At 44.7% G+C, this 15,895-nt stretch overlaps 1 protein-coding gene across 2 annotated transcripts in view; it reads left to right on the top strand.

The window, feature by feature from the left end:
- ARHGEF9 (Cdc42 guanine nucleotide exchange factor 9) overlaps positions 1–15,895 on the top strand; it is a 278,066-nt gene that overhangs the window by 66,005 nt on the left and 196,166 nt on the right. For both annotated transcript variants that reach the window (XM_053374041.1, XM_053374042.1), the window contains exons 3-4: positions 277–424; positions 6,582–6,691. In XM_053374041.1, the coding sequence (XP_053230016.1) occupies positions 277–424; positions 6,582–6,691 (258 nt within the window). The remainder of the gene's footprint in view (positions 1–276; positions 425–6,581; positions 6,692–15,895) is intronic.

The raw sequence follows: 15,895 nt of genomic DNA, 5'->3' as shown, positions 1-15,895 counted from the left end.
CTGTACTATCAGAGGCTGTATGCCTTCATGTACCAGTTGCTGGGAATTGCAACTGGGGAGTGCACTGTTGCACTCAGATCCTGCTTGTGGGCTTCCCAAAAGAGTCATCTGGTTGTCCACTATGACAACAGGATGCTGGACCAGATGGGCCTTTGGCCTGATCCAGCAGGGCTCTCCTTATGTTCTTATACCTGCATCTTGATGCCTTCTTAATACTCCTGCAATTTTGGGGAAATAATTTAACTCCCGTTTGTTTTGCTTTCCTCCCCTTCCCAGCCACTGTCCCACCCAACTCATCCATCACCAGAATCTCCACCTTTCAAACTCCTCTTGGACAGATGCCAGTCTGTGCCACTCTCCCAAAGTACCCCAATGGGGCTGGATCAGCTTGGCCGGCAGCGGAAGTTGCTGTTGAGCTCTGGTGGTAAGTAATGTTTCGCATGGACTGTTTTGAAGCAAAGTTCTTTGCTCTGAAAGGCGAGGTTGCAATGGGGGGGGGTGCATGAGGGATGACGGCGAGGGAACATGATAGAATGCTGTGAAATTGTGCACAGTGGAGAGAAAGTGCATTAGGGCACATTTTCCCTTCTTCTTTGGGTCATCTAAATAAATTGATAGACAGTTCTTTACACAACATTCAGTTATTCACTGCCAACAGACATGGCGTGGCTGCTAGCTTTAGAGGGTGATTTGACAAATTCACAGTGAAGTTACAAGCTGTTATAGTGATATATACCATCTCTGGTTTCAGAGGCAGCAAGGCACTGAATACCAGCTGCTGGGAGCAACAGCAGCTGAGGGCTATCATCTTTACATTGCATTTCTAGGCTTCTCAGGGGCACCTGAGTTCATCACCATGAGGATGGGAATGTTGAATGGGATGGGCCTTCTGTCTCATCCAGGCTTCACCAACACAGTGCCCTCCAGATGTTTTGGACTATAACTCCCTTCAGCCCCAGCTGTGTGAACCATAGTCTGAAACATTGGAGGGCAAGTTGGTGAAGTCTGGTCTTAATCCAGTCAGACTCCTCTTATGCTCCTTTGATCATCTTTGGAGCTAAGTCCTGGTTGAGGTACAAAGGCTAAATCTCTTCCAGTCATGCCCCTGAGGTTGAAGTTCTGACATTTGATTTCCATGAAAGTAAGGTTTCAAAATGGAACATAATGCTTGAAAACATGGGTCTTACTCTCCATCTCCCTCCCCATTTCCCCCCTCAGAACAGCTGTATAAGGTAGGCTAGTTGGAAAGTATGTGAGTGGACTTCATAGCTGAAAGGGGACTTGAACTTAGGGATTCCCTGGTCCAAGTGTAATGCCCCATCCCATTGATTCCCAAACTCAGAAATGGATTCATTAAAGACTGTTGTGAGCCCAAAGCTCCCATCCATAGAGGAAGTCCCACTATTTCTCTGCATGAATCACTACTCCTGTTTTCCTCTTCAGTTGATTTCTGCTGGAAGCAAGTAATTTTGTGTCCATCCATTGGTTGTGATTGGGTCATTCATTAACTCCTGATGCAGAGATGCAGCAAAATTAACCACTCTTAGGGCTTATGTACAGTTTCTCTTGTTCTGCTGTTTTCCCGCGGGGAAAACCCACTCTTTAGTGTTCATTTGGAGCAAACGGCAATTTGGGTTTTCCCTGGATTGTCATTTTTTCTGATCTAACACCAAAGAGCAGATTTTCCCTTGGAAAGGAGCAGGGCAGTGAGAAAACTACTCAGATCTATGGCTAGAAAGTGTGGGTCAAATGGAAAACCACTCAAACTCATGTTTTCTAGACACGGCACAAGCGAAAGTGAGGACGAGCCCTTAGACTCTAGAGAATGTTGTTTGCTGCATCTCTGTATGAGTCACTGCTCTGGGCCTGCCTCCTTTGATCAGCCTACACTGAAGTCTGTGCATCAGACATGCTTGGATTATCATCATTCCTACTGCAGATGCAGCATAATTACCACACTTCATCTCTTCATGATTATCTGCTTTGGCTCCATTCCTTTCTAATTAGCTAACCCCAAGTTAGGCTCAATTCCTCCATATCTCTGCAATGGGTGTGTTTGCATCATTCAGTCCCTCCCAGTACAGAGTAGCAGTATTTCCCACTTTTTAGAGGAAAGCTGGAGATTGTGTCTCTGTTTGAGTTGCTTCCCTCCTCCCAATCAAGCGTGCTATCAGAAACATTGGGGAGCTGCTTCTCTGAAGGTGGGTGGTTCTGGACCCTTTTGCATATTAAAAAGTGATGACTGTGAGGATGTTGAATGATGGGTGCCTCCCCTTGGAATTCAGAAAAAAAAATTGCGTTGTGCAATGGTTTGTCAATGCTGTGCTATCCACTGTCCATCTTTCTTTTATTTGTTTCTTCAACATATGCTGCTTTCAGATGTTGTGGGTCTCCAATTCCCACCAGCCCCAGCCACTGCTGGGAGTTTTAGTTCAGTGAGTTCAACAGGGCCACAGGTTCCCCACCCCAGGTTTACAGCCTGCATCTCAATTTTCCCTTGTTGTGCCATTGCACTGTATTGATTTTAAGTTTCAGGATAGGACCATGGAGACCTGCATTGTAATTCCTTCTCAGCATGACTGGGTGAGCCAGTTGTGCTTTCTCTCCCTCTCTCTTTTTCAGCCTAACCTACATTGCTGAGTTGTTGTGAGGATAATGTGTGTGTGTGTGTGTGTGTGTGTGTGTAATGAACCATGAACACTGCCTCGAGGTGATAGAAATAATCCTTAATGAATTAATCTCATTGAATGACTTCATTTCAGTGTATTAGTGAATTTTACTAGTCAGCTGAGTTCCTGAACAAAGATTTGAACTATGTTTTACCCATTCAAACCCACTGCTCTTCCCTTTCCCACCCACCCATTGCCGGATCCTCTAGTTTGGGGTCATAGATCTATTGCAGCCTTCCCCAAGTTTGGGACTACAACTCCCATCAGCCCTAGTGCTCAGGGGCCATGGGAGTTGTAGTCCAAAACATCTGGATGGCACCAGGTTAGGAGAGTATTATAGGGAGTATTACAGTGCTGCTTACTCCCAGATAAATATGGGGTGCACCTATATTGTCTGGTGTAGTGGAGGAAATTTAGCAAAATACAGACTGAACTTTATTGAGGAATTCATCCCAAATCCAGCTGCTTTTGGTAGGCGCTCTTCTCCCTTAAAGCGATGACAAGCCCAAGGGAGGGAGGGAGTGAACACACAAACCCCCACATGTGCAGTTTGTGATGTGCTGAAGCCACGTGCAGCCTGCTGACTCAGGAGCCTGCCTAAGCAGCAGCTGTGGACTTGCACGTGGTCTCTGCGCTTCTCTGCAGCCTCTGCTTCCCATTGTGTGTCACTTCCAAGCGAGAACAGTGCGAAAAAGGAGGATGTGGCTTTGCACCCTATCAAAAGGCAGCCGTGCCTCTCTGGAAATCTCAAAGGCTGCTCTTCTTACAGCACTAGCTAGGGGGAGCTTAATTCTTGGCTTAATTCAAATAATACCTTTTAATTTTAGAAATTTTCATTCCTCAGCAGGAATGCTTCCAGAATTCTCATCCGTGTTCTCCCCCAGATTTTGGAGCTTTGAACCACAGAGCCTCAGGCTTGCTGATCAGAAGGTCAGCGGTTCGAATCCCCGTGACGGGGTGAGCTCCCGTTGCTTGGTCCCTGCTTCTGCCAACCTAGCAGTTCGAAAGCACAAAGTGCAAGTAGATAAATAGGTACCGCTCCGGTGGGAAGGTAAATGGCATTTCCATGCGCTGCTCTGGTTCGCCAGAAGCGGCTTAGTCATGCTGGCCACATGACCCGGAAGCTGTACGCCAGCTCCCTCGGCCAATAAAGCGAGATGAGCGCTGCAACCCCAGAGTCATCTGCGACTGGACCTAATGGTCAGGGGTCCCTTTACCTTTATTCTTGTTTCTGGAGTGGAACACTGTTGCATAAGAGCACAGGGAGTGGGGAAGCTTGTTGCTTTCCAGGTGTTGCTGGATTTACACCTGTCATCATCTTGGCTGGCTGTGCTGGCTGTGACTGATGGAAGTTGGAGTCCTGCAACATCAGGAGGGCCACACATTCTCCATCTCTGCATTAGAGAACCCTCCATTGTTTACCCCTAATATTGTTGAAAACACCCTCCATGCACCACTTGTGCTAGCATTCTTTGTTCCTACATAGGTATTTCCCCTCTCATCCCTTGCAAGTACACAGTTTTAAAAGTACTGCTTTTAAAAAAGCCATCTTGAATAGCATGCCTGGTTGTATCCAAAGTTCTTTGATGTGGTGCACCAATGCGCAGGAGCGCAAGTGCATACTGGTCATGCAGTAAACTGACGGAACAGAAAGCATCAAGAGACAATGCATGCCCCATTTCTGTAATTTATTTTAGAGAGTTCCTGCAGTTCAGGGGTGGCTAGTCCGTTGCACTCCAGATGTTGTTGGACTTGGAACTCCCAGTAGCCCCAGGCCAGCATGGCCAATAGTAAGGAGATTGGGTAATTTCTGTGGAAACTGGACCATAAATTCCCAATGTTCACTTTTTTATCCCATGTCTAGAATGGAAATTAATCTGGTGAATATGATAGGCATTTTTGTTTGCACGCTCACTGGTTGTGTTTGTTATTAGTGAGAGTGATCTGACTTCCGGTCAAGATGGCAACGGAGATGGTTGGGTGAAAAGAAAGCTCTTCTTTGTTCTTATTAAGCATTGCTTGATGCTTAATTCACTTTCTGCATTAAATGGATGAATTAATCCCAGGGATTCTTAATATTGATGACGTAATAGGCATAGAGAACTTCTTTTTATGACTGCCATCATGCACTCTGTGGTGACATTTCAGAAATGGCAGATGGCAAAAGGAATATATGGTAAAAAGACATAAATTCTGGAATCAGGGAACTATCAGATTCTTTGGAAACCCCATTTGTACACCCCTGTTCCATGAGGATTAGAAGACCTAAGCAAAATGATAATGAAATTGTTGATCTTATTGGTTTGGAGGAACCCTGAATTTGTGATTATCACAAAAGTGTAAATCACCATTGCAGAAAGCAGCACCTACCCTATGTAGAAAATGATTCTAGAGACTCTTTCTGTGGAGCATCTAAGATTTCTAAACTCTTTCTTAGCTTTACCTAATCAGTCACAAGATAAAATAATTGACAGAATATCATCCTTGAGATACACTCTACGAGGCCTTGATAAAGGCATAATTATTCAAGAAGAAGATATAGAGATAATGAGCAACCAAGAGAGATCTGAGCAGGGGAACAGAGGAGGTTAACCTTCTTTAAAATAAGGACAAAATACCAGGGGAGATTTACTCCCTCACTAAAGAATGGTAACTTAATGTGCCTCCTAGGGGCCCGTCGACTAGAGCAAAATGGCAACAAAGAATATATTGCAGCTCAGAAAAATGGGGACAATATGAATCTTTAAGGCACCACAATACAATAGTACAAAAATAACTCTTGAAGACCCAGAAAGGAAATTGGTTTGTTTTTGTGGGAACTTTGTATAAATGGAATGACAGGTTACTTATCAAAATGGTAATGGGGGAGGGGAATAAGGGGGATGGGATTTTTATGTCATGGAATGTGTGGGGACTAGGTAATCCCATAAAGAGATTTGGAGTTTCTGAAAACCTTTGGAAGTTCTGCCCAAACATAATCTGCCTGGAGGAAACACACCTTCATTCTAGGTGGACCTGCTTGCTGACTCACAGATACTTTGGGGCATTTCTCAGATCCTGGGATGCCCAATGTGATGCCTCCTTCCTAATAAGGGTCACTCAGATACTGAGAGACATTGCATATTCTTAAAGGGGAAATTGGGATCAAAATTCTTAACTATTGCTTCTATCTATGGTCTAAACTCCCATCAGCGTATGTTTTTAGTACACACCTTTTCTCTTTTCGAGAAATTTAAGGAGGATGACTTCTTGATTGGTGGCTATCTTAATATGTCACATTGTGAGGGCTTGGACAGGAAGGGTCAGGGAGCCCCAGATTCTCTGTCCAGGGAGTGCACAATTGCAAATATTTTAGTCTGTCATGGCTTGGTGGACCCAGTTGTCACTTTCTGTTTCTCTTGTTATGGGTCCCTCTCCAGAATAGATTGTCTTAATAGATTCTTCCCTCCTTGAGGGGTCCTCAACCTAGTTTCAAGCATAAAGTTATCAGCAGAGTTTTAATAGTTCTGTAGAGTTCTGAGCTTTTATTTCCCTCTGCATAATTACTTATTAAATATTTACTAAATTTTCATCCTGCCTCTCCTTGTATGTTGTTTTCTCTCCATCCCCATTTTATCCTCACAAACCCCCCACCAGGTAGGTTAGACCGAAAGTGATAACTGACCCAAGGCCATGCAGTGAGCTCCAGAGCTGAGGGGGATTTGAACCTAGGTCTGCTCAAACTTTCTCTGATATTCTTTCTTGCCCAATGAGTAGATGTTGGCATGCCCAAATTCCCTCTAGGGGATTCAAAAGATTTAGAACTCGAGAACTGGGGAGAAACAAGTTTTCAAAAAAAGAAAGAAAAAGAAATCTGCTTTTCCAAATATGTTTTTATTTCATCCCACTTTTTGTTGAAACTTGTCCTGGCAGCTGAGAGTGATCTGGGGTCGAAAACCTTGGAGGTGCATCGTGCTGGGAAGAATGGCAGGCGTAGATGGAGACCTCTCAAGCCTGGAGGGGAGCAGTTGCTACTCAATAAAGTAAGTCACCATCTGAAAATGTGTGCCTAACTGCGTCGACAGCATCATTTATCTGCTGCATAGCTAGCTGTGAAAGAAGATGAAGAAGATGACTCTGTATAACTTGCGTAAATATAATTTGCTTCGGCAGCAGCACATTCTTGTTGTTTTAAAGCATTATTATTATTAGCAATTAGTCACTGAATTATTTTGTGACTCAGTAAAAACTAGCACATTAACCTCCCCATTTCTGTTGGATATTACTGTTGGAATATTCTTCCTTCGGCAGTCTTACTTTTTGAAGATTGAAAAACGAAGTAATTTTCAAAACGTTTGTGGCTTCGATCTGCTTTTTCCTTATCCTTTGTGGCAATAGAATGCAAATGAACTCAGCAGCATGCCTATGCAACTGGTTTCTTTACAAAGTGCATTTCTCATATACAGTTAATTTGCAGGGCTGTTTCGCACCTTGGTTGAATTTCGAACTTCTGTGCACATGTTGTAGTCTAGGGCTTGCAGACTAGGTTGTGGAAATGTGTATTTTGATAAGAATTGCCTGGTCTCCCTGACAGCGTAAGGCCAACCATCAGACAAAGTGAGATGGTAGATTCTGGGTGATGGTACAGGTGTCCACCAACTTATGTGCGATCAACTTGTGTGTATACGCGCATCACGGGAAATAATTAAATAATTCAATTCAAACCTGGAAGTGGTGGGCGAGAGCTGGAGAGTACTCGTGACTCCTGAGGAGACCCTCCTCCGAGCCTGAAGAGGATGTCAATGAGAGTAGTGAAAGCCCTGAAGAGACAGGAGGGACAGTGGGACTTTGTTTATGTTGCTCAGCCTCCCCGACAAATAGCTGATGCGTGCAGTAGTGCAGCTGCAGCCACCAATTTTCCACGCATCCTCCAGCCTCCAGCTGGCTCCCAAGCCTCCATCCTAGTTGCAGATATTTTTGGATACAGTATTTTTGGTCTGGATTGGAGAGAGTGGCAGAGAAGGTGCTTAAATGGTATTTAGAGGGTGCTCCCCACATAACGTGGTTTTCGCTTATGCAAACAGGGACCCCGAATGTAACCTGTGCTTTTTAAGTACGTTTGGCTTCTGTATGTGGAATGTGGGGTAGGAGGCATGAAAAATAGCCTAGAGCTTGTCTCCTGAACCTCAGACCTTGAGACTTTCGGGTGGCATGCAGATTCAGAGTCCCGGAGTTCAGCTGTGGTGTATCATTGAATAGAGAATGCAGTTTGGGCTATTGTAAGTGCTGCCAGTTAGGATAGGAGGTAAATTGTGGACGCAGCAAATCTTTTTTAAAAAGAAAAAGAAATCACATGCCTCTCCTCTCTATTTCAGAATTACCACCCTCTTTCCAATGTGTTTACAAAAAGGTTTTATTATCACATGTATTTGTGTTTAACACTCAGTGTTTTGACCTTGAAATCCCTATTCAGAGAGTAAGAGATATGATGCCTACTGGAGGAACATGCTGGAGAAAGGAAGTAATGTAAACTTAAGAATGGGGGAAAAGGGCAGGCGATGGGTCCCTGTGTCAGGAGAAATATTTGCATACTTCCATGAAACGTCTGGTGTCCCTTAGGGCAGCGGTGAGATAATGACATAGTCACCCATCCCAAGTATATTGCAGAGGAACCTTATAGGCGCTGTTCTAAACTTCAAAAGTGTGTGCAGAGGCTATACATGTTTATTCTGTACTCATTTGTTATATGGAAAGGATTACTAGGCTTGACTGTGCATGACGGTTTTTAATTTTTTTATTTTTACACGGCTTAGGAGAAAATGCTTTTCAAGGGATTGCAGCTGTTGATGAGACAGTTTGCTGTAACATCTGGGAAGGAAAGGCTTGCAGAAAAAGGTTTTCAATTTTGGGAGCCTCTTTATCTCCCTGCCAAGGCTGCCACCTTTAATTGCTCCTTGTTTCTTCATTTATTGTGCCAGCTGAAATATAATCCATAGAGAAGAATCCTATTAATTAGGGGGACAGAGGTGGAGGGAGATGGTGAATCTTGTCATTCCATTTACATTTGGCTTTGATTAAAATGGCTGCCTGCATTTTGCAATAGGACCCTCACAAACAGACAGAGTAAAGGTAAAGGGACCCCTGACCATTAGGTCCAGTCGTGACCGATTCTGGGGTTGCGGCGCTCATCTTGCTTTATCGGCCGATGGAGACGGCGTACAGCTTCCAGGTCATGTGGCCAGCATGACTAAGCCGCTTCTGGCGAACCAGAGCAGCACACGGAAATGCTGTTTACCTTCCCACTGGAGTGGTACCTATTTATCTACTTGCATTTTGACGTGCTTTCGAACTGCTAGGTTGGCAGAAGCAGAGACCAAGCAACAGGAGCTCACCCCGTCACGGGGATTCGAACTGCCGACCTTCTGATCAGCAAGTCCTAGGCTCTGTGGTTTAACCTGCAGCGCCACCCGCGTCCCTAACAGACAGAATATATCCCTGTAAAAATGGGGTTTGGCAAGGGGGGTCCAGTGGGCGGGTAGGTTGATAAGTGGAGTAAGCATGGGCAGCAACTCCTAGTTGCCTGCGGTGTTGGCAAAGGCCTAAACAAAGAAAGCGACACTGTTGTTCATCGAGAGCGGATGTGACAGTGTACAACTCATCTTGTTGTACAGTATACAAGCCCTATCCAGGGATGCTGTCAAGTGCATCATATTGTACTATAACATTACCATTTCCAGGAGCTGGCTCTATCTGATGCATAGTTCTGGTCAGCCAACTTTAATAAATCATATTCTCTACTCATTCAAGAGAACAAAACGCACCAACCATAAATTACCATATCCACTGTTTTGTTGCCCTTGTGTGATAATGAAACCAGTTCCTAGAGTTGATGTGCATTCTCATGGCTAACATGTTAATTTACCATCTCCATCATCTTGTCAGCATTGCGAGCCATAGGAGAAAAATTTTAATGCAGAGATTTCACGTGCTTTTAAAATGAATCTTGGGAAATCTCCTATGACAATATTCCATGCACTTGAATGAATCTGAAAGCGTTTTTAAAAGCTTAAAAATAAGAGCTCTGTTCAGGTGTTTGAAGCAAATGAGTGGGGACTTGAAAAGAGGAAGTGGCTGTGCACCAGGGCTGGTTCTACCATTAGGCAGAGGGAGGCAACTACCTCATCTTTATAACAACTCTGCAAGGTAGGCTAGGTTGAGATACAGTGACTGGCCCAAGGTCACCCAGGGAGCTTCATGGCTGAGAAGGGATTTGAACCCCGGTCCAACTTGCTTAACCATTACACCACACTGACTCTGGTGAATAACACAGATTTCAGCCATTGGTCCATCTAGCTTAATATTGTAGCTCAGTGGCAGAGCATCTGCCTCACATGCAGGGTCAATCCCCAGCATCTCCAGGTAGGGCCAGACACCTGTCTAAAACCATTGAGAGCAGCTGCCAGTCTCTGTAGACAATACTGAGCTAGGTGGACAAACCAGGTAACTTCCTATGTGACTGGCAGAAGCTGTCCAGGACTTCAGACAGGGTTCTTTTCCAGGCCTACCTGGAGATGCTGGGGATTGAACCTGGGACCTTCTGCATTCAAAGCTGATGCTCTAGTACTGATCCAGGCCCTTCCATAAAGCTGCAGCTCAAAGGAAAGGAGGCTGCAAAGGGAAACCCAGCTGACACCATGGAAAAGAAGCTGGGCTTGGCACTCCACCCTACAGCCCATTCATATGGCCGTATTTCCATATAAGCACCCCTACCATGTGGTGGCCATTTTAGTCATAATGTTGGGACTCATCAAGCTACTGATTCTTCTAACCTCGCTTTTTAGGCTGTGCAGTGGGTCTCTCTGGTGCAGCTCCAGCTGCTGTTAATAGTGTCTGTCCCAGCATGATTACATCTTTGGTTGATACTTGCTAGCTTTCAGACTGCCACCCCTGACAACTGTGTGTCTCTGCCAGATGAAGTTCAAATGAGAGTGTCCTGTCTGAAATGCATACTCAAATACCTCTTGAGCCTTGTTCTCCATCCGACTGCTGATGCATGTCGTGCAGAGCCTGAATTACAGCACTTCTTAGAGCATCTCCTAAAATCTTCCATTGGGTTTATAAATCAGGTCTGCCAAGTTAAAAGAGGCAAGTGGGGTTTGTAAGCCTGGGTGTGGTGATGGGAGCACTTATGGTTCCATCCATCTCCAGTAGCCCCAAATAATATCTGTAAATCAGGACCAGCTAATTGTGGAGCTCCTTGTAAGGTTTGTAATGCTGCAGTAAGATTTGCAGCCCTTCACCTTGGTAAAGGATATCTATTGAATCTTCGTGGAAGGTAGCAAAAATGTGGCTGCTCAAGCACACAAATATTGGTCTATTTAAAAATCAATAGCACCTACCTGCAAGTAAATGCCATCATGACAGAGTTGCCAGAAGCTTAAGGCTGGATAAGCCCTGTATAATGAAGGGATTTCTTTTCGGCAAACATAAGCCCAGCTCAGAGAGAGATGGAAGCATCCAACTAGGGGTAGACAAATCAGACTGTTTCTGGTCCCTGTCAATTCTGGTCCCTGACAACTACCTTCAAGTGGAAAACTCCCTGCAAATTGAAGACTAGATGACACATAAAAATGGGCTGGAGCTTTTCTGTTTCTCTGCTGTTTTCTTTTTATATGGGAGGGCCATTGCAATTAGACTTCACCCATAGGCAATCTGAAGTAGAACAGTCCTCTCTGATTCCTCAGGACTCTGCTGTCCCACATGGTCACATGTGCAGACCCAAAGTTGGAGTTGTAGCCAGAGGTGGGCGAGATTGCCCCTGCTCACCTTGGACTGACTGGAATAAAACTGACTCAGAAAAAAGCAGAATAGGGCCATCAAAATGTCCAAGCGAATGGAGCCATTCCCCCCCCCCATAAGGAAAGGCTGCTGCATTGGAGACCGCATTAGAGATGACGCAGGTGAGATGTAATATGACAAACGTTTATGAAATTATGCATGGCGTGCAAGAAGTGGATAGAGGAAAGTTTCCCCTTGTTTCTCATAACCCAAGAACTCAAGGAATTTTAATGTTGAAAGATTAATGACAGAAAAAGTGAAAGTTATTCTTCACGCAGGGTGTGGTTAAACTATGGAACTCTCTCTAACAAGGAGGCAGTGATGGCCACCAACCTGGATGGCTTTAAAATGAATTCATAGAAGACAAGGCTATCAGCGGCTATTAGCCACAATGGTTATGTTTTGCCTCCATGGTAGGAAGCAGCTATGCTTCTGAATGCCAGTTGCTGTAAACCACAGGAGAGGAGAATGCATTTGTACTCTGGTCCTGCTTGCAAATTTCTCATGGGCCACTGCGAGAGCAGAACGTTGGATTATACGGGCTGTTGACCTGATCCATCAGGCTCTTCTCATGTTGTCACGTTTCTTAATCTGAGGTTTGAAAAATATTCCTCTCATCTCCCCCAAATACCCTCCAAACCTTAAGGCTTTATCTGGCCAGAGTGTGTGAGGGGGAGAGCAAATGAATGAAGCTTCTTTCCCCTGGTCTCTAGAGATGGGGAAGAAATTCAATTCAGTTTGCATTATGGGCTTACCTAATTTTCACTTTCCAAAAAAATGTGTGCAGCAAAACACAGCCATACTTTGAAATTTGCCCTCCTTCAAATGTTGCAATGCAATTCTGTAGCCGCGTAATGTGTACAAAAGATGGATATAACAGGACAAAATGTTCCTTAAAGTGCTTATAATAGCGAAAACAACATGCAAAAATATTACTGTACTTTTCCGTGTATAAGGCTACGTTGTTGTTTTTTTTACTTTTAAAAAGGTTTAAAAATGGGGAGTAGTCTTATACAATGGGGCAATCTTCCCCCCATTTTCTTAATTTTGAGTACCCCAAAATAGGGGGCGTCTTATACACGGGGGGGGGGGTGTTATACACAGAAAAATATGGTATGTTAGAGAAAATTACTTTGCAAAAATGTGTATATTATGAGAATTTGCAACCATTTTCTTTCTGTCCCCTAACCACATGGGTTACACAAGCAAATAGCATTAAATGTTCTTTCCTATGCAAAGCAAAAGCAAAAACCCTTTTGGGCTGCTTATCACTTTCTTTTCTCTCCCCCCTTTTTAAAAAAAGATGGAAATTCTGCATCTGCAGTATGCTGGTTTCATAAACATCCCTCTGTGCTAATAGCAAGTGCAAACCTGCTGTGGGGAGAAAGCATTTAATATTCACAAGGGATGCACTTCTCTCTGTAACAACTACTGCTTATTTCTAGAGGCAGGAGGAGGAGTAGAAGTCGGCAGTCACAGTGTCTGTGGACAGGGTCCCTTCTGGGTGATGCCCCCTCCAAATTCCTTTCACTTTGCTTTTTTAAATGCATATGCAAGGAAGCAGTGTAAATGCTGCATTTCCAGAGAGCAAAAGATGAGGGTGGGCCGCTGGCGGTATTGTCTCTTAGTTTGCATGGTGCATGGCGATAAAGAGGTTGGGGTGCTCTTTCTTGCTCCGGCTTTGGAACTGCTGTATTTTCAGCTCCTTGCAGGGTGCTGATTGAGCGATTTGTTTTAGAGGAGATGCTTTTCCGTTTGCTGTTTTTCGAAACATGGCTGACACTGTAATTCTCTCCTCGGGGTGGTGGTGGTGGGGAAGATTGTCAACTGCTGCATGGGGAGACGTGAGCTGTATTTAATCATGACAGTAAGCAACAGCCTTCCTTATCTAAGGTGAGGATATGACAGACAGGAGAACAGGAAATGGTGTGAATTTATCTGGGTTAATTAGTTTTAATGCCAGTGCACCAGTCAACTCTGAGGTTTTATTTGCATCTGTGTAGAAGAGCCAGAAATCTTCACCTGCTCTTCCCTTTATGTCTCTTTCTTCAGTCTCAAGCTCTGCACATTTCATGAGCATCAATATATATTTTCCCCATGCATTAGCCAATCACTACCCAAGGACTGTAGCTCAGTGGTAGAGCACCTGCTTTGCATGCAGAAGGCCCGGGTTCAATCCTCAGCATCCTCAGGTAGGGCAGGGAGAGACTTCTGTCTGAAATTCTGGAGAGCCACTGCAAGTCAGTGCAGGCAGTACTAAGGTAGATGAACAAAGCTCTGATTCATTAAAAGGCCACCTGTGTTACTATTCTGGGGTATTATTTGAGCTAGAGCTGGGCCAACACCCTCTCTCCAGTTTCACCGAAATTCTGCAAAACAAAATGAATCCCTGCAAAACAAAACAGGATGCAATTTTGTGCTTCTTTTTGCAGAGGATTTCCCCAACATTTTGGGGTCTGTTCCTTCCTCCCATACACACTTAACTTACATTAATCTGTTGAGGTGACTGAAGGTGTTTTTGTTTCCAATGTTAAAAGAAAGATTTCTGCCTAGCCTAGCGGCACTTGGCTCTGTCTGCAGCTACTTGCTAGCTATGCTTCCTGGAATGCTTTGGGAATGGAAGCAAAGGTGCCCTCCTAGCAACCCCAGCCAGCAAAATGTGCTCTGGAACATCTGGATGGCACCAGATTGGCGAAGGTGCTCAAAAGGTTAAGGAATTGTGAGCAGCAGTCCCTGCTTGAACAATATGGGGAGATTTCTTCTCAGCCTTCTTCTTGAGGGGCTCTAGCACATCAATGTATCTGTTCCCATATTCAGTGGTATCTCTAGTTCAGAGCCAGGGAACCCTTTTCAGCCCAGGGCCTGCTTTCTTTCATGATCAACTTTCCAGAGGCCACATGCCACTGGAGGGAGGGAGCAGAGGCAAAAGTGGGCAGAGCAATAGATGTGATTCCTGACCTTCGTGTGGTAGGCTATATGCCACCCACAGAAAAACCATATGTTTCTACACATAACTCTTCATTTTTTTTCCACCCAGTCAAAGCACAAGGCATTCGTGACAGTTCAAGGACACTCCAGGAGGGGGCAGGACTAGGGCTAGTGAAGGGTGTGGCCTGGGGAGGCCAGGTAGAGAACTATGGAGGGCTGCATTTGGCCTCTGAGACTCAAGTTCCTCACCCCTTCCATGGCTTGGGAACGAATGACTTGGTTCAAACCCTTGTAGAGGGAGCACCATGCAGCATTGGCCATCAGCCTCCCGCAGCTGAGTGCTCCAAGCTTTTTGGTATGGAAAAATGGAATTAAGACCATGACAAACCTCAAAAGGGAGGACGAGGGGCAAAAAACCCTCGTCCCCTTAGGGTGGAGATAGATTCCTGGGATGTTCGCGTCACATATGTAAGCCTATGACTTGATGTGAAGGTGATGTTGACCCCTTGTCAGAAGCTCACACATGTACACAGCTGGATCAGAGCCGGGCCCCTTCTGTCTGGGCCCCTTCCTACCTTCTGCTGATGTTCCTCTCAGCCATGCTCAGCATTTCACCCTCACCCTCAGATCTGGGTGGGCAGGTGCATGCAGGTATAGCCTTCCCCTTCCAGCTGTGAGCTCTCACCAAGCTCTCCTGGGAAGTGCCTGCTGCTCAAAGTAGAGAGGTCACAGTTTTGATTTGTATAAAGCAGCTCTTTACATGGAAGGGAAATGACTTTTATTCCAGGAACAGAAAGCATAGTTTAGAGACTCCCAGCTTTAGGCTCATGGGCACATTTGGAGTGTGTTTGTGTGCATATCAAACTTTATTAGGAAATAATTGATTTTAGTAGAATAGGAGAAAACATCTATTTTTCAAGTTGATAACATAAAGACCAATCTGGCAAAATTCAAAATCTATCTTAAAAGTTAGGATGGTACTTAACTTGGCTTTTTGTGCCTGCCACCTTGCTGCAGTCTTTAGGAGATAGATTTGTGTTCAAACCTTTTGATATTTTCCTTTTTCCTTGACATGTGTCCAGTCAAAGACCCATCCAGTCTAGCATCATGTTCTTGCAGTAGCCAAGCAAATATACACAGACACAGAGTGTTTCATAGGAGGAGCTGGGAGATTTTTAAAATATTTTTTTTAAGGAAAGCAAAGAGGGAGCTGTTTCAAGCTGTCATGCCACATTAGTGTCTATCATCAGCTCAAACAGCTCAGGGTGGATGAGTTCAAGAAAGATCCACGGAGGGGCAGGGGAAAACAATTGGTGTGTCTGCATGACCATAGTGTGTGTGTTTTTTAAAAGAGGCAAGTGATTGGAGGAGCTGCTGACTGCATCACTTTGACTGGATAGAGTCAGGAAGTGGAGTGACAGGACAAGTGGGGACAGGGTGCAGGCTTCCATTTGTTTACCCTGCACCGCAGGGTCAAGATC

This window comes from Podarcis raffonei, chromosome Z (genome assembly GCF_027172205.1).
Source record: "Podarcis raffonei isolate rPodRaf1 chromosome Z, rPodRaf1.pri, whole genome shotgun sequence".
Lineage (NCBI taxonomy): Eukaryota > Metazoa > Chordata > Lepidosauria > Squamata > Lacertidae > Podarcis > Podarcis raffonei.
The sequence above is the reverse complement of the archived record's forward strand: the minus strand, read 5'-3'. Positions and strand labels throughout refer to the sequence as shown.